Below are 17,676 nucleotides of genomic sequence, written 5' to 3'. Positions count from 1 at the left end.
ATTTCAGACTACAGGATACTGAACTCAAAACCCAATAGTACTTTGCCCGACTCGAGTTCAAATCCGGCACCTCAGAGCGGTAGTATATACTATACATTATGCACTTCTGTGATTGATACTGTACAAAATATTGATATGCAGTTATTTACATAATATCTAACTGAAAGAAGCGGTAATATATATTTTTATGATGTTGCTTACTTCAGTAGGATAATATTTGTTCTGTTGGGTTTTTGTGAGCTGTGCACTTTGTGTAAGTTTTACTACTCTAGATATATATCTTGCTGTCCTTATCTTTATATGCATTTTTTAAAGCAAAAAGTGCAAAATAATGTTTGTTTTGCCATCTTTAAGCAATTTGTGAAATGGTTAAATAATACTGTTGTTATTCGAAATATTCTTAACCTATTGTTAATTAAGTACAAAATAATACATAAAAGTGAATCTTATAAAATAATATATTGTACTGGTGACTGAAATGAAGATTCTTAATTACATATTAAATACAATGCTATATAGTCTATATCATGCAACACAGCTGCTGTTAAGTAAGATTTCGTAATTACGAACTGGCACTGTAAATAATTATCAGATTAACAGATCTAAAAGTTTATACTAAATCTGGCACGTAATTCCACGTCTTCAAATATAAGAATTGGCCAATATTAACATCACCACATTTTTGTTTTGAAGAATATAAATTAAAATATAATCCTTAATTTTTTTCTAATACACTAATATTTATATGGAATGTCTCAGTCTTACTTAGAAGTACTTTCAGTACATAATATCAAAAAGTAAGTTTAAATCTTTAAGTAAGTAACAAAAGTAAATAAATCTGAGTAAAATCAGTAAATAATTAAGAAGCACTAGTGTTGCAACAATTTACTTTTTTTTCTCTTTGTCAGCTTTTTCTTCCTTATGGTCAATGGAATCGTCCTTTTTCTTGGAAATCAATGTGTGCTTGGCTTTTTTCAACTGCTTCTTCACTTTGTCTTTGACTTTATTTTTCTTGGGCGTGGGAACTTCCACAGATTTCATTGATGAGCTGTTTGACTCACTGTTTCTTTGAGCTGTAATCATATTTTATATGTCTTATCTTACTAATATAAATGGGAAAGTTTGTGAAAATGTTTTTATTTTTGTTAGAAGTAAACGCAAAAATAAGTGAATGGATGTGGGATACAATTTGGCTCACAGATAGATGATGTCCCAGGTTAATTCATAGACTACTTTCTATTCCGGTACTTTGATCCCATGGGAAATAATGGAATTTTAATTCAGAAACTTTTAAATAAATTACACTGGCGTCGTACAGTGTTTTAGGGACTTTTGTAGCGAAAAAGCCGTTACGCGGGTGAAGCCGCGAGCAATACATATAAAAATAGTATAAAATGTATTTTATTAGCTAGATGAGTATATATTTTTTAAAATAAGAATCACAAAGATATTTTCTTTTACTCTCTTTGTTTGACACGAAAGTAATCATTTATTACGATTATAATGTTTGTAACTAAGTCGCAATCTTATACAAATTCGCAAAATCACAAAATTTTTTGAAGTTTTTTTTAGCTTGTTAAACTATTCTAAATGCGGGTTTGCTTTATAATTTCTTTGAAAGACGAGTATGTCTTCCAGGCACTTCCACAACCGATCATAATCCTAAAGAGAAAACTTTTTGACGCAAGCGTGCTACGTGTGGTTGTGGTTTTGTGCGTTAAAACCAATATTTGGTATATTTGTTTTAAAATAAGAACAAAAAAAGAAAATAGAAGCTTGTCAACATGCTATGGGGAGGCGCATGTTGGGCAAACTGGACTCTGATAAAATTAGCTTTGAAACTCTCAAAATGCTAAAAATATGCTAGAATAAAAGGTACTTTTATACCATAGAAATGCTGTAGTATAATTAAAATCATCCTACTCAATATTGTAGTGTATTATGTATATGCCTTCTGTCTCTTGTGTAATTGAAAGCCCTTCTTCATATTATCTTATGATATCACCTAAGATAGTGCGTGTCAGTGAATTTTTATTTAATTACAGAATAGTATGTACCTCGTTTACTAGCAATAGAGGCGGCGATGGCGAGATCTTCTTGCCTTTCGCGCCGTCGTTCTGCTTCAATTTGTTGCACGAGCTCGTCACGCATGCGCACTATCTCCACCAATCTGGACACCAATTGTTCTTCTCGTACCTATAACATTTTAAACGCATTTGAATGCTTTTACTTTCTCCTTATATACCTTCTATATGTATTATCATCATAAGAGCTTTTCTATAGCAGACAATGCGTACGTCGTAATGCGTAAGCTACACTTTCATTCACGGAGAGGACAAATGCATGATATACACTACACAGTACACATGTATGTACATGAAGTGAATAATACTTACTTTATTAGAAAAGACAGATTTATTATTGGGACAATAACTGTCTAACACATATAATAAATACAATACAACTGCGCATATCCTGAGACATTAGTTGTTAAGTCTTATTATGTCCAGTAATTACACTGGCTACAATGCCCTTCAAACTGGGATACACTAAACACTGCTGCTTGGCGGTAGAAATAGACATTGCGTTGATACCCACCTAGGCGGACTCTCACATATGAGAGACCTACCTCCAGTAAAGTGTATTGAGGAAATTATCAACGATATACCTTTGAACGTCGCGTATTGGGAGATTGAGTAGCTTATACTATCTCTATTCTTATACTATCTAGTTGTTTAACATTGCATGATTAAGTGATGCACTCAATAAAAGTAGTGTTTGTAATATGTAATTGTTTTGGTAGGGCCAATCGTTATCAAGTTCCCCTTTCCTCACATCGCAAGTACCTAGTCGACAGAATTAATTTGTAGATAATTATCGGATATTATCTCACAGCTTAAAGAGAAGACAGGTTTATCCACCGTATGTTGCCAACGGATCCTTGCGTGCTTCGGACATGTTCATACGGAAAGACGACGAAAATCTAGAGAAATTTGTTATCGTTGGCAATACTCGAGAATCGAGTCCAAGCACCAACCCGATGGACAGGCCAGATTAAAGACTTGTCTGCCACCAAGTTCCATAAACTAGTTGAAGATGCAATAACAGAAACCGGTGGAGACATATAATCCGCTCTAAATGCGATACATCCAGTGATGACCACAATCCTCAGTCATGAGAGACCAACTACAGAGAGAGAGATCGGATATTAATTGCCTAGAGTATGTGTCGTGGATGGAACAAACACTTGCAGAAACACTCACCTTATCAGAGTCAATCCGGTTAACTGCTGGTCGTGACTGTATTATCCGAATTTCATGTTCAATATCCGCTTGTTCCTGTTCTAACCTCTGTTGTCGTCGTCTGAAATATAATGTCAGTAAAAATACTATTCTATACAACATAGGTAAAATACATATTATACAAATTAGAGGAGTAGAAGAAGTACTGAGTTAATAACAATTACTATACAACTAATGTGACTTTATATAAGTACAAAAGATTAAAAAAAAAGACAATTCATGACAAAAAGTAAGCCCGTTGTTTCTTTCTGTCTTACTTGTTTGAGTAGTTATTACTTAGGTAACTAGTGAAAGATTGGTTAGTTAGCTAGTCTAGTTTTTATGACTTCGTCACCGGTGAGAAATGTGATGTCGTTATCTTTTCATTTCCCCTTACCTACTAGCCTGAGCTGGCTTCTTTGTGCTTGTTTTAATAATTTTATCCGTAATTTAAAATGTCCTTAGATATATAATTGATTTAAATGTAATTTATTAATAATTATAATTATTATAACTCGTTTTGACGTACCATAAGTGTAACTTTGTTTGCTTAAGAGAATAAAGTTATTTTTTTAATACTATTTTTATAGCCATCATAGATATTTCTATTTTTCTATGTCTTTGGTTTCTTTTACGGCTTGATTAACGGGAGATTTTAAGGTTTGCAGCTGTAGTATTTAATGGTTATTTTCAAGGAGTAACTTTAAAATGGACAGCAATTTTCATTTTGTCAGACAATACTGGCGCCTATATTTGTAGGAGGCTTCTAAGCTGCAGAGGAGGCGACCCTTAAATACTTACATATACATTAATTCAGTTTGTTTTCGGAACAAATCGTTTTTCTCGTTAACTAATTCGCATAGTTGTATGACTAAGTCCTCTACTTCCTCTTGCGGTACCGATGACGCATCGTCACCTAAAACAATACAACTATAATGCTTTAAACATGTCACATAACTTTCCTAACTTTATGCACTACAATTTTGGATCATTACAATGAATAAAATACTCCACACACATGCCAGTGTAATATAAAATTGTCACACAATATACCTATAATATTTAGTGAAAGAAACAGTGATTTAAATCAAAGTACGAACACGAAATGAGACAGTAAAGGACAGGGGTGCTTAAATATAAAAAAAGTGCATCAGATTATGTTTACCCTCACACTTATCCCTGATCATCTTCTCGATGAGCACGCCCTGCCGTTCGAGGCCTAGTTGTTGCGTTTCCAGTAAATCTAGTTGCACTTGGAGCTCCTCAGGGGACATCTGGAGTTTCACTTCGCGACGCTCAGGTAATGGTAGCCCAGGAGCAGGTCCTTTCATCTTTCTACCTCCTGGATTGTAATAAGGGCAAGATTATATGGCATTTTAAATGAAAGGGTTGCGAACTGAATCCCAGAACAATATTTAGCTGTACGCATAAAGTTTATTTATAATGTAATGCTTATTTAGTTTTTTTATTTATAAAATAATTAATTTGGTTTACAAACCCAAGCTGGAGTTACCACTCCGTAGCCCTGAGCAGTCAATGCCTTTTTCCAATGATCCTCCATGTCCTGAAACGGTTGACAGACTATCCGGAGGTGTCGGCGCGGGCCTTTTTTTCTTCAATATCGGAGTAGAACGATCTTTCTGTAAAGATAAAATTATGCACATAATTAAAATTAACGAGAGGTTATCTTTCGTGAGTCGACATTCTATCTAGACTCTAGTCCACTTGCAACCAGATGCATAGGGGTCACGTTGCTGCGCCCGTATAAAAAACAAAATGTACCTTTTGCTGGTTAACACTCATGAATAGAAAGCGTTAGAGCACTAATTATAACTATTAAGTCTAAATAAGACTTTTAACTATTACTATTATCCAGATCCATTCATTCCATAAGAATCAGATTAGTTCTACATTTTGTCATAAATTAAAGAACATAAATTTTAATACTAGGTACATTCAGTCACAAAAATAGCTAAAGTTATAAAAAAAATTAAATAGCTTTTAAACTTTTGTGCCTGTATCAGCAACCGTTTTTTCTTCACTAAAATATAGTTCAAATAGTTATCTTTATTTTAGGTAAAGAAAAATTATTATATCAATTAAATATGTTTTGAAGCGAATTTGTTCAGCTACTTTGGTGGCAGGGTCTATATGACTGAGTGATTTTTCTGTTTTTCAATTTATATAAACTTTATATTAATGTAAGTATTTTTGTTTCTATTACTATAATTTACTCACATGATCTGAATTAAATGTAGAGTTGAATGAGCTTAGCGACGACATACTGGCCAAGTCATCCATGGAGGTGCAAGGCTGTTCCAAGTGAGAGGTTTCAGTGACAGTAATGACGGGCGGTGCAGGAGCCTTCGGCTTGAGGCGCCGCGGCGTACTCGACGGCAGATTCGGCGTACTTGTTGTCATTGAAGATTTATATATCTTCGAGCTTAATGAAGAAAAGAAAGAAAAGATATTTACACCTTTCATACAAATAGTGAGAGTATGGCTTAGTAATTGTGGGCAACACGACTAACTTATAAACAGTACAAACACCAATCATATTTCGAATTACAAAGTACTGTGCGGCATGGCATTACGCTCGTCACCACGAGACGTCGAACGTTAAGTCCCAAAATTACCAGTAATTACAATAGTTAAAATATCGTGGACATTATATTTGTTATGCATGACAGCTGTAGTTATTTATCTTACCTTCTGTCATCTTCTTCGTCAGATGATGGCTCCTCCCCGTCAGACCAGAAGGGATTCACTGCTATTAGTCGTTTACTGGAAAGTATTGCAATATCAATTATATATACATAGATATCTTCAAATAACAATAAGGATAATTGCCCAAACAAAATTATCCATTAACATTCCTTAAAAAAGTAATTAATAATTCGTAGAATTTAAATACCGAAAAAGCAATTGAAATAAAAAGTAACCCTCACTTATAAAAAATTGCATGGAATCTACTCTTCGCAAGTCGCAGTTACGTAAATATTATCCATCCGTATTTTTATGAGTTAGCAAGTCTTTAAAAAAACTTTATCTATAACTGAGATATCTACTTGTGTTAAAATTTCTATATGCATTAAAGATTATAATTGATGGTAATTATTTATAATTAAATAACAACAGTGCCTCGGTGGCGTAGTTGTATTGAATGTCCGGTACAATAGCGCTCTGAGGTCCTGGGTTCGAATCCCGGGTCGGGCAAAGTGATATTTGGGTTTTTCTGCTCAGTATCAGCCCGGAGTCTGGAATTTGTGCCCGATATAGCGATAGGCTCGCCCCCTGTCACATCATGGGACGGAACATACTTGGCGAAAAGTGGGTGCCCTAGTTGCGCCTCTGCATACCCCTTCGGGGATAAATGCGTGATGTTATGTATGTTATGTAAATAACAACAATAAATATTCTTACATTCATTATAGAACCTGTGTCATCATAATTATGACTAACAGAATGAATCGTTTTTCCATAGTATATTATTGGTGGAACATAATGTCGTCATATATACATACATTGATTTATCTGGTTGTTACGCAAATTCCAAATATGTAACAAAATAAGAGCGTTATATCCCTCTTAGCCTAATTTCGGAGGCAGCGGCAAATTTTAGCGGGGATCAGCAAGGCACGCAAGCGATATTATAGTGCCCAAAACACAGGTGCACCCTCATAGTTCAGTGAGACGTCAATCCGTCATAATTGTAGAGAGGTCAGGCACAGGACCAAAGACTTAACGTGCTTTCTAAACCACGGAGGTCTTGCACCGCCAACTTCACTCTGAGTTGCGACTGAGTAATTTTTAAGATGGAAAAACCCAGTTACAATTATTTTTGGCCCGACCGGGATTCAAACTCAGGACCTCAGTGCAGTACTCGTCATGGTACCGGGTCGGCATTATACTTATGCCACCAAGGCAGTCAAAGAGTAAGAGCGCTATGACAGCATAGTTTTATAACCGTGGGACAAGCGAGGTGATTGAGCTCGGCGGGTTTGGCGGCGCGTGCGCAGCGATCTAGCGTCATTCAATCTATAATATCATACCAAATGCGAATGTTTAATGCTGCGTTCTAATGTCATCGCCGCAGTGCGGCTGCAGACAACTGCGAACCCGTGCCACCTCTTGCCGCGCACTGGTGATTTACAGCTGCAACTACGTTCACTAAACACCTCGCTGGAAACACGCTTATATCGACAATGTTATAAGGCACTACACTTACACAGGTGAAGCCTCAACAGCTGGCACTTTAGGTGGAGGATGCGTAGGAGGCGGATCGTTGTCTTCGTCGTCGCTGCTTCCAAACGGATTTGTACTCACTTTCTTTGGAGAAATTTTCTGTGTGTCCTCTGCCTAAAATAAAATTTTAACATGTTAATTATTATTCATGTACTTTTTAGGGAAGAAGACTACAAGCAATATGTGTAGATATAACCTTATTGATATTGGTCTAGTCTGTTGTCAAATGTATCAGGGCTGTGAACCGTAAGATTTTGGATACAAATTTCGGGCCGGAAAATTAAAATGTCTATTTTTCGTGATAAAGAGTAGCCATAGGCTCACTACCTTTAGCATCATGGGACAAATAATGGCTTGGAGAAATGTGAATGCACTAGTTGTGCTTCGTTTAACCCTTCAGGAATAATGATATTTAATGTTTATGAATGCATAGGAGAAAAAAATACTATTTTAATATATTTACATTAACTTCAACATAATTAGGACAATTATTATAGTCATTTCATTCATTTCATATAAAATATATCCCACATACTTATTACATCTTTACTTACTGCCTATGCTTGCTTTGTTAAACTACATTTAACACATAAAATAATTTAGCGAAAAATTAGTGCACTGCTAACACTTGTGGTTACCTCTTCAGTGATAGAGGTTGGTAGTGTATATCTACAATAATTTAGTAATTTATTTACCTCATCATCATCATCTGAAAAAGGATTCAAATAGTCTGGATATTCATGCTTATTGACTTTTGTTATTAGTTTTGGTTTTTCAACTAATACCCTTTCAGATGCATTCTGCTTTTTTCGTCTTGGGGGTACAGTTATTTTAACTTCTTGATCAGTTTGATTCATTTGTTCTAATGAAGGACTATTCAAATTTGTCGAAATACTATGGCTATTTGCTAGTCTACTGTCATCTGTAATGTTGCTATCCTCTTTGGGTATAGTTGTTGATTTATCATTTATAAGATTCTGTTCTTCTTGCAAGTTTGTCTTAGTATCAGTTAAGTAGTCTTCCTCTTTGTCTTTTATTTTAGTTATTTCTGTCTCTTCCAAAGGTTTACTTACTTCTAAAGTATCATTTGACAACTGTGTTTGTAAGAAATTAAATTTATCTATATTACTTTTATAGACTTTTTCTGGGCCATTTTTGAAGTGATTTTCACTTTCAATGTCTGATGCAAAAGAAGTGGGTTTAGGATCTGTGTCATCTGGCATTCCACTTGTGCTCATTAATTCTTTACATCTAGTATTTACAGTGTCTTTTATTGTGAGATTTGTAATTTTACTGTCTATATTTGCATCTCTATCTATATTTTCAAACATATTTATTTTTTCTAAAAAAAAGTAAAATTTTGTTGTAGAATACATATTTTTGTATAGATATTTTTGTTTAATGAAGTGATTTGAAATATTTTTTGTTGTTCATGTTTTAATATGAAAAGTTCTTGTTGTTATAGAAGCAGTACATTTATGCCACATGATTATTTATGATGTAGTGAAAAATGTGAGTGAAATAAAGAAAACATAAGGAAATTATATCCTCATTAACATAACATTTCTAAACATTGAAATTGAATCATGAAACATAAAGAAAGCGAATATGGTTAACAATTTATAAAACAAATTTACATGTTCTTTAAATACATGCTGCATTTTTTTTAATGTTGCATGCTTTACACACATATATACCCTTAGGAATACCATCAGTAAATCAAACACTAAAATAAATGAAAATGCAAGCATTCAAAAGTATATCATGCATGTCAAATGTCATGGTCAAAAATAAGATTCTAGATCTAAATTATTAAACTTAGTTTGTTTAACTATGGCTACGCTTCAGTTGAATAGTTTCTATAACAAATGTTTATGGTAACTAATACACCAGGGAAAACAATGTGAAGGAAACCTGTGACACTCCAAATACAAGAGATTGATGAAAGCTGTGTTTAGTTGCTGTTGTTTCTCTGTATATAAATCTCCATTCTAATATGCAATATCACAAAGCTGTTTTCTATAAAAGATCTACTTGTTAGTGGTTACTACTTCAGTAGTGGAACTTACCTAGAATAGATTGTGGTCGGGATTTTGGTTTGGTTTTGTTTGGCTCTTCTTGTGAAATATCTTTAGTTTCATGTAAATCATCATTGAATGCTAACATACCAATTTGTTCACAGTCATTATTATTAAGATACTTAGATAAAGACTTTTCATTTTTACAACTATCACAAAAGAAATCATATCCTTCTATAAAATCAAAGCTCTTGGGGTTCAAGTGACCAGAGCATTTAGAACAACGGAAACATCTTCTGTGGTACAGCTTGTGGGATACAATTAGACGTTGTGCCAGGTAAACAGGCAGGCCACATGCCGTGCATTTGTCTAAACCAGTCTTTCCAAATCTTATTGGTGTCTACAACGGTTATGAAAAGAAAATTATGACAGATAGATAAAAATAAAGTCAGACAATACATCATATACACGAAGTACAAACATTACACAGAAACAGATTTATAGTCAACACTAGAACATGAAAATTATAAACTACAATTTCACTTACAGGTTGTTCTGTTGTTTTAGTGGAAGATAATTGTATTTTTGGCTCACTTTCGGTTACTTTTGTGTTCACTGAAAACAATTTACCAATGAAATATTATATTAATGTGAAGAACTTCATAAAAACCTAAAGTTACAATAGGATTCAAAATATAAAGTACATGGATGTTCTTATAAATGCTGGATAATACCTGCAAATCATATGCACTGGGCATTATTTGTGAAATGATGAATGATGTCACTTCAACTATTTACTAACCCATCACATGATAATGATTTGTTAGAAAAATAAACAACTTTGTATTTGATTTGTTGTTATGAATTGCTTTCAAAATACATCACAAGCATACATACCAGTGTGGCTTAAGCGCTGGTAAAACTGGGATAAATATGTCAGGATTGAAAGTCTGTCTGGTACATCATTTTCAACCATATCTTCAGGATCTAATAAAGCAGGAATTCCTAAATGTTTTTCCGCAATATTAAAGGCTAGTTGATTATTTTCATAAATATTTTCTGGTTTTAATTTACTCATATCACTGAAATATATAAGGGCACATTTATTCGTTGTGAACCAAATAATGTTGAAGAGTTCAGAATTGTAAATACTTAATTGTTGACTCACATAAGGTCTGGTCTGAAGTGATGAACTAAAGCACAAAATGCAATTCCATTTCTCCATGATGTTGTCATATTATCAATTTGCACTTCTGGACAGTCCCTCACTAAACGTTTACACCACAACTCCAAAGCTTTAGTTCCTTTCCGTTCAGACATTTTTGTATTATTAGTTTTATATTATTTTTAAACGTAATACGGTCACATCATCAAGCCTTCGTGCTTTAATATAACTTTCCAAAACGGGTTAAATATGACATTGTTTTATTAGGAATTGTGATAATAAATGTACAGTAGCTATGTAAATAATTTATGCACTTTTAAATTATTTTAAAAATAATCAAGACAGGTCGGTACTGGGTGGTTAGTTGGCAAGTGCATGAAACTTCATTCTAGCAACTTTCTAAAATATTAATAAAAGACAACTACGCCATCTGTTGGTTAGTGCTATGAGAGTTAAAATATATTGTTAAGAATTTGTTGAAATGAAAAGTAATAGGTAATCTTTTCTGTTTACACTAATACGAGTAAAATAACTATTGAAATCTATCATTAATATTTATTATTATTGTTAAATTACTAGAGTAAAATGAAAAATAATAAATGATGGAAATATAAAAAAAATATGTTTTTTGTGTTTATTCGTAATTTTCAAATTTTGAGCACTGGGTGCCAGGTTTGGTGGCAAGAATGGGCATTGCCGAAAATAATATTATCGGCCGACAAGGCTTATGAACGTAAGTGACAGTTAACAATGGGCATAGAGTAAGTAATATACTACGTAAGAAGAGGCGGCATTTAGATATTGATTTTCAGCTCACGCACACATACTAGAACTCAGTTTAGGTAAGATTTCGTACCAACGTTACGCATAAAAAATGACGCAAGGCTGTCAACATATTGATAATATATATAAAAATATCAATAATAATTGCTAACCATAAATTTTACAAAGGTATAAATTATGATTTAATTAAAAGTAAAACGTCCACAATTTTAAACAATTAACTTCATTTATTAACAAATTAATATTACAAAATACACAATAGTGTTTCTTATGTATAGAGTATATACAATGTATAGGTCTCTTACTCAAAAATTCATCGCAGCCCAATTTTCCGTTATTTATTTCCAATTTATATAGAAATAAATCAATATGACACCTTATAGATATGGTCTTTTTCAGTCCAATCAACAATTACTATGATTCCAATCATTGTAAAGGCAAATTCATAGATTTCACAAGTGCCTTTTTTTGATTAGTTCTTTACTCCAGTGTAACAACAGACAAAATAAATAAAATACACAAATGTAAACAGACAGAATCAATATTTCGGAATAATAAGAGTCACCATTTCGTAACCATACACGACACAAATTCTCTAAAGAAAAATATATATATTTTTCTTTACAGAATTTGCTCCTGCTCCTCCGTTTTGTATAGGAAACGGAGGAGCAGGTTCAACTCAACGTCCACCCCAGGTCTCGACGGCATCCCCGGGAAAGCCTGGGTGCTAGCCCTCGAGCACTTGGGGCCGCGGCTCCGCCGCCTATTCTCCGCCTGTATGGTGCAGGGCGTCTTCCCGGCGCGTTGGAAAACCGGGAAGCTCGTCCTGCTGAAGAAGGAAGAGAGACCCGCACAGTCGCCGTCGGCCTACCGGCCTATCGTGTTGCTCGACGAGATCGCCAAACTTTTTGAGCGCATTTTACACGCGCGCCTCGTCGAGCACCTCGAGATGGTCGGTCCCAACTTGGCCAATAATCAGTTTGGTTTTCGGGGTGGACGGTCTACCGTCCACGCGATTCTGCGGGTCAAGTCGCAGGCGGAGGAAGCAGTGGCCAGGGGTAAAATAGTTATTGCAGTTTCCCTTGACATCTCTAATGCGTTCAATTCGCTCCCCTGGCCATGCATTAACGAGGCACTGCGGTACCACGTGGTGCCGCCCTATCTCAGGCGTCTGGTGCACGCGTACCTTTCTGACAGGTACGTGATGTACCCGGGCGTCGACGGGTGGCACCGAAGAGCAATGTCGTGCGGTGTCCCACAGGGTCGGTTCTAGGCCCTCTCTTGTGGAACATCGGGTATGACTGGTTGCTCCGTGGTGCCAATCTCTGGGGCGTCGGCGTGACGTGCTATGCGGATGACACGCTGGTCACGGCCACGTCCAAGACATTCCAGGACGCCGCGACTCTGGCGGTGGTGGGCACCGGTCACGTAGTGAGCTGAATCAGGCGTTTAGGTTTGAAGGTGGCCCTCGAGAAGACCGAGGCCATTTGTTTCCACGGGCTCGGCGGGGCCACCGGCCGGTGCCCACATCGTGGTTGAGGGGGTGCGGATTCCCATCGGCAAAACGATGAAGTATTTAGGTTTAATTTTGGATAGCCGATGGGACTTCCGCGCCCATTTCGAAAAGTTGAGGACGAAGTTGTCCAGGGCGGCGGGCGCTCTTTCTAGCCTGCTGCCCAACCTGGAAGGTCCTGGTATCCCCTGTCGAAGATTGTACCACGGGGTCGTGCAGTCCATGGCATTGTACGGCAGCCCGGTCTGGGCTGACGCCCTGGGAAAGCGTTCTGCCGCTCTCCTGCGGGGCCCGCAACGGGTCGTAGCGCAGCGGGCCATACGGGCGTACCGCACGGTCTCGTACGAGGCGGCTTGTCTTTTGGCCGGATTCCTGCCCTGGGATCTGGACGCCAAAGCTCTCTCCAATGCATTTCATTGGAGGGAGGAGGCGTCCAGGAGCGGGCAACGTCCGGCCCTGAAGGAGGTGGAGGCCAAGAGGGCCTCCTTACGGCGAGCCGCCGTAGAGGAGTGGCGTCTCAGGCTGGAGGCCCCGTCAGCGGGGCTTCGGGCCATCGCGGCAGTGCGCCCTGTCTTTGCACAGTGGCTGGACAGGCGCCACGGCGCGGCAACATTTAGATTGACACAGGTGCTTACCGGGCATGGGTGCTTCGGTGAGTACCTGTGTCAGATAACAGGGACGGAGGTTAGCGCCGTGTGTCACCATTGTGACAACTGCCTGCGGGATACGGCCCAACATACGTTGGAGTCTTGCCCAGCCTGGGACGATGAGCGCAGCGCTCTCGTGTCAGTCGTCGGAGAAGATCTCTCGCTGCCGGCTGTGGTCGCTTCCATGGTCGGCAGCCAGGGAGGCCTGGCGTGCGGTGGCCCACTTCTGCGAGGCGGTCATGTCGCAGAAGGAGAGCGCCGAGAGGGATCGGGAGAGGGCCGATCCCTCCCGCCGTCAGAGGAGACGTAGGAGGCGCCGGGTGGACGACTGACCGGCGTCTCCCGCCCTGTGGAATGGGGGCGTTTGGAGAATACCACCACGGTAAACCCCTGCCTGTCGTAAGAGGCGACTTATAGGGGCCACGAAGGGGTCGTCGGCGGGCAGCAGGGGCTGTCCGCCCTAGTGCATTTTTTGTGCATTTCTTGCACATTTTCGGTTGACCCCGGGATGGACGGCAGTGTGGCGTTGACCTCATGCTGCTGTTGACGCTGAGAGCGTCCTTCGGTGCGAGGGGCTTAGGAGCCCCCCCACATTTAGGAGACGGGCCGCAAGGCGGCATCGCGCAGGGGCGGCCGCGGACGAATACTCGGACCTGCTGTCTCGGGGAAGCCCGCAGTCGTCCCTTATGCGCCGAAGAGGGTCAACGCGGAGTTTTAGTTGGTAGGCCGTTGCGTAGGGACTTTACGTACGTTAGGTTAGGTTCATTGGTTAGGGACTCGGCCCGACCGCCGCCCGAGGGTCCCGGGCTGCTTCAATTGTCGGGTCGTAAGTCAACGGTTACCCCAACATAACCGCTCAGTCGCCCCCCGCGAAGACTGGACGGTAGTAATAAAGGACTTTCTCCGCGAAAAAAAAAAAAAAAAAAAGTTTCAACTCAACGTATTTGGCAGAAAACTCAAGTTATTATTGAAGAAATCGCAATCACAATTATAAACAATTAACAAATAAAATCCAACAATAATAAACTAGCGTTAATAATGGCTGCCAATTGTCAGCTATTATGATAGCCAACATACTTTCTTGATTTTTAGGTCAAGTACGTTGGTAGTAAGTAAATGTAACCTAAAGTTCAGTCAAATTTAGGTTTTACTTATAAACTTGGTTTACCGTTAATAGGTGGTTAAGAATATCTTAATAGCTGTTAAAACATCAAGTTGAAAAAAGCGCGGGAAACCTTTGAATTTGGCGGATGTCTTTTTTCATGTTAAATTGAAAATAATAATTATTATTCAGAAATTTAGTCAGATAAGTTGTAAATTGTATATATTTTTCATTATTTATTTAATTTTAGTGTAGTGTATATAGAAAACATCTATTGGTAAGTGTGTATTTAATTAATATTTAGTTGGGAGTTGGGATGGACGAGCCCCCAGATCCTGGGGGTGATGTTCCCCAACCATCATATTTTATAACAATAGAAACTGCTTCAAGCTTAGAGACTGACTGTTCAGTTTCCAACTCAAATAAAAGAAAGCGCATACGATTAAGTAAGGTGTGCAAAATATGTAATAAAAAAAAACGCAAAAATGCAATGGCTGTAGACTTGGGTAGAACTGGATGTTGTTGTGAAGACAGTGACGAAAAAATCACTGAAAATCCATCACCTCTCAAAGCACCGCATACACAAGCTCTTCTATCTCAGGCCTCTCAGGTACCTCCCAATATAACACATGGTATTGGAAAAGAATATACTGCATTGGATGCTTCACCATTCATTATTCATGTTGCTAGGTCTAGTACTGGTGAGGTAACACAGGATCTCAACTTGCATCCAATATGCTTTGGCAGATTTTTATATAAAAACCAGGTGCCAAACATAGTACAAGGCAGTTTGAAACGTATCGGTCGCAACAAAATTTCGATAGCATTCTCCAGTCACTCAGCTGCAAATTCTTTTATAAAGCATCATGCCTTATTGGAAAAAGGCTATGAAGCCTTTATTTCATCATTTAATGTTACCAGAATGGGGCTTGTAAGAGGTGTACCAGTGGACATGTCTGTGGAAGAAATAACAGAAAATATTAGGGTTCCTTTAGGTTGTGGTGACATAATAAAAGTAAGACGCCTAGATTATAAAACTATAGTGGATGGCTCTGCCAGTTGGAAGCCATCCCAGACTGTAGTGCTAACATTTGATGGTCAGGTCCTCCCCACAAGAGTATTTATGTGTTTCAATTCCCTCAAAGTAGAACTATACAATTATCCTTCAATTCAATGCTACAATTGTTGCCGGTATGCACATACTAAAGATACATGCAGATCTAAACCAAGGTGCTATAAATGTGGACAAGGGCATACTGGTACATCTTGTGTCTGTGACCAAGATAATAGTTATTGTTGTCTTTGTGGCGGCCACCATATTACAATCAGCAAGGATTGTCCGGAAGCAAGTAAGCAGACAAATATAAAAAAATATATGGCTAAAAATTGCGTTTCATACTCAGAAGCATCAAAGATATATCCTCCGGTGACTAAATCATATGCAGACACATTAAAGTTTACATCCTCATCTTCTTTTATAGCAAACAGCCAAGATGTCAAAATTCCAGCCATTCAATCATTGCACAGTAATTCTTATAAAAAAACTGTTTTTCAGAAGCCCCGTTCTCCGCCTAAATCGATACAAGGTTATGATCGTGCAGCCCACCAAGCTATTGCAGGTGATTTCAACTCTCCCAATTATGCCGATGGGTGTGCACTTCCTAAAACTGGTACCCTGCCAGAACCACAATCGGTGGCTGATATTATTATAGCTTTAGTTTCATCACTGTCACAAACAATGTTACCGTCCAACGTTGCCCCTTTATTGAAAATAATACCTGACATATTTAACAATGGCTCACTTAGGCAAAGTACTACAATGAAACTGCAGAAGCGTAGTGAAGAACAAATCTGATTTAATTTATCTTATTAACAAATTTAACCCTTGTGTTATAGCTCTACGTGAGACGTGGTTAAAACCGGAATTTTGTTTTAAACTTCCTGGTTATTCTTGTCTCAGGGAAGATAGAGCCGATGGGTATGGCGGTGTTGCCATACTCATCAAGAAGTCCCTTAATTTTTCCCAGTTTGACTTACCATCTCACCATAATGATTTTTCCATAATAGCATCCATTGTTAATAATATTTGTTTTGTATGTATTTATATCCCGCGTCCGTGTCCTTCTATATTTAGAGAAATAAACAACATTATTTCTATTTTACCTAAACCGTTTTTAATTGTAGGAGATTTCAATTCTCATCATGAGTCATGGGGTTGTTCTACAACAAAAACTTGTGGAAGAGACCTTGTTGATATTATCGATTCTCATAATCTTTGTATTATAAACACAGGTTCTCCTACCCACCGTACCAACCCTAATGAAGGTCACAGTGCCGTAGATTTAGCCATTAGTTCACCGAGCCTAGCTTCTTCTCTTACTTGGGAAACTCTTTCTTATTCTTATGGGAGCGATCACTTACCAATTCTGATTAACTTTCCTCATACCAAAAAGCCTTCTGTTTCGCGGTCACCACGTTTAAAATATATATTAAAAGATGTAGATTGGAATGAATATAATAAACGACTTGATAAAAAAAATTCAAATCTTCCTGACATAGAAAATAATAACGAAACAGTATGTTTTATGGCTCTCGCTAAAGTAATGACGGAGGTTGCGGATGAGATATTTCCCATTAAAAGCACCAAGAACAGTTGAATTCCTTCTCCACCATGGTGGGACCGAGAGTGTACAGAAGCTGCAAAGAAAAGGAAAGAAGCCGAAAGGGCTTACTGCCAAAATATGACTTCCGATAATTTTGATTACTACATACTGATTTCTAAACAGACGAAAAATTTATTTCAAAAGAAAAAATCTGAAGGTTGGAAATCATTTTGTCATTCTATTTCCCCAGATACTCATCCATCTATGGTTTGGCGAAATATTCGAAGATTTCGATCAGCCTTTAGTGATAATTCCGTCT

The 17,676-nt window shown here is 37.7% G+C and overlaps 1 protein-coding gene and 1 long non-coding RNA gene across 3 annotated transcripts; both read right to left on the bottom strand.

Moving 5' to 3' along the window:
* Positions 1-440: 440 nt before the first annotated feature.
* Positions 441-11,094, bottom strand: LOC115453724 (MICAL-like protein 1). 2 transcript variants are annotated; one of them, XM_030182446.2, is made up of 14 exons: positions 10,713-11,094; positions 10,442-10,626; positions 10,092-10,159; positions 9,596-9,944; positions 8,222-8,868; positions 7,510-7,640; positions 5,991-6,065; positions 5,520-5,724; positions 4,780-4,921; positions 4,447-4,623; positions 4,083-4,197; positions 3,264-3,363; positions 2,058-2,196; positions 441-1,073 (listed from the first exon to the last, which is right to left on the bottom strand). In XM_030182446.2, exons 1-14 carry the CDS (start codon positions 10,862-10,864, stop codon positions 886-888), a joined length of 2,673 nt encoding a protein of 890 aa, XP_030038306.1. In that variant the 5' UTR covers positions 10,865-11,094; the 3' UTR covers positions 441-885. The 2 variants fall into 2 exon arrangements, with proteins under 2 accessions (XP_030038306.1, XP_030038314.1); XM_030182454.2 differs by having other exon boundaries at positions 4,453-4,623.
* A 4,311-nt stretch (positions 11,095-15,405) lies between these two features.
* Positions 15,406-16,635, bottom strand: LOC115454445. Its single transcript, XR_003939671.2, has 2 exons — positions 16,154-16,635; positions 15,406-15,710 (listed from the first exon to the last, which is right to left on the bottom strand). It is a non-coding gene; the product is annotated as an uncharacterized LOC115454445 (long non-coding RNA).
* Positions 16,636-17,676: the final 1,041 nt, after the last annotated feature.

Source organism: Manduca sexta, chromosome 17 (genome assembly GCF_014839805.1).
Source record: "Manduca sexta isolate Smith_Timp_Sample1 chromosome 17, JHU_Msex_v1.0, whole genome shotgun sequence".
Classification (NCBI taxonomy): Eukaryota; Metazoa; Arthropoda; class Insecta; order Lepidoptera; family Sphingidae; genus Manduca; species Manduca sexta.
Note: the sequence above shows the minus strand (reverse complement) of the source record. Positions and strands in the feature narration are given on the sequence as shown.

Bases quoted from the DNA above. Each gene is read 5' to 3' on its own strand.
- LOC115453724 (XM_030182446.2), bottom strand. From the start codon at position 10,864: ATGTCTGAACGGAAAGGAACTAAAGCTTTGGAGTTGTGGTGTAAACGT. The intron at 6,066-7,509 runs GTAAGTGTAGTG...AATACTTTCCAG, and splicing joins GCTGTTGAGGCTTCACCTGT to TAAACGACTAATAGCAGTGA. The intron at 4,922-5,519 runs GTGAGTAAATTA...TTATCTTTACAG, and splicing joins CTACATTTAATTCAGATCAT to AAAGATCGTTCTACTCCGAT.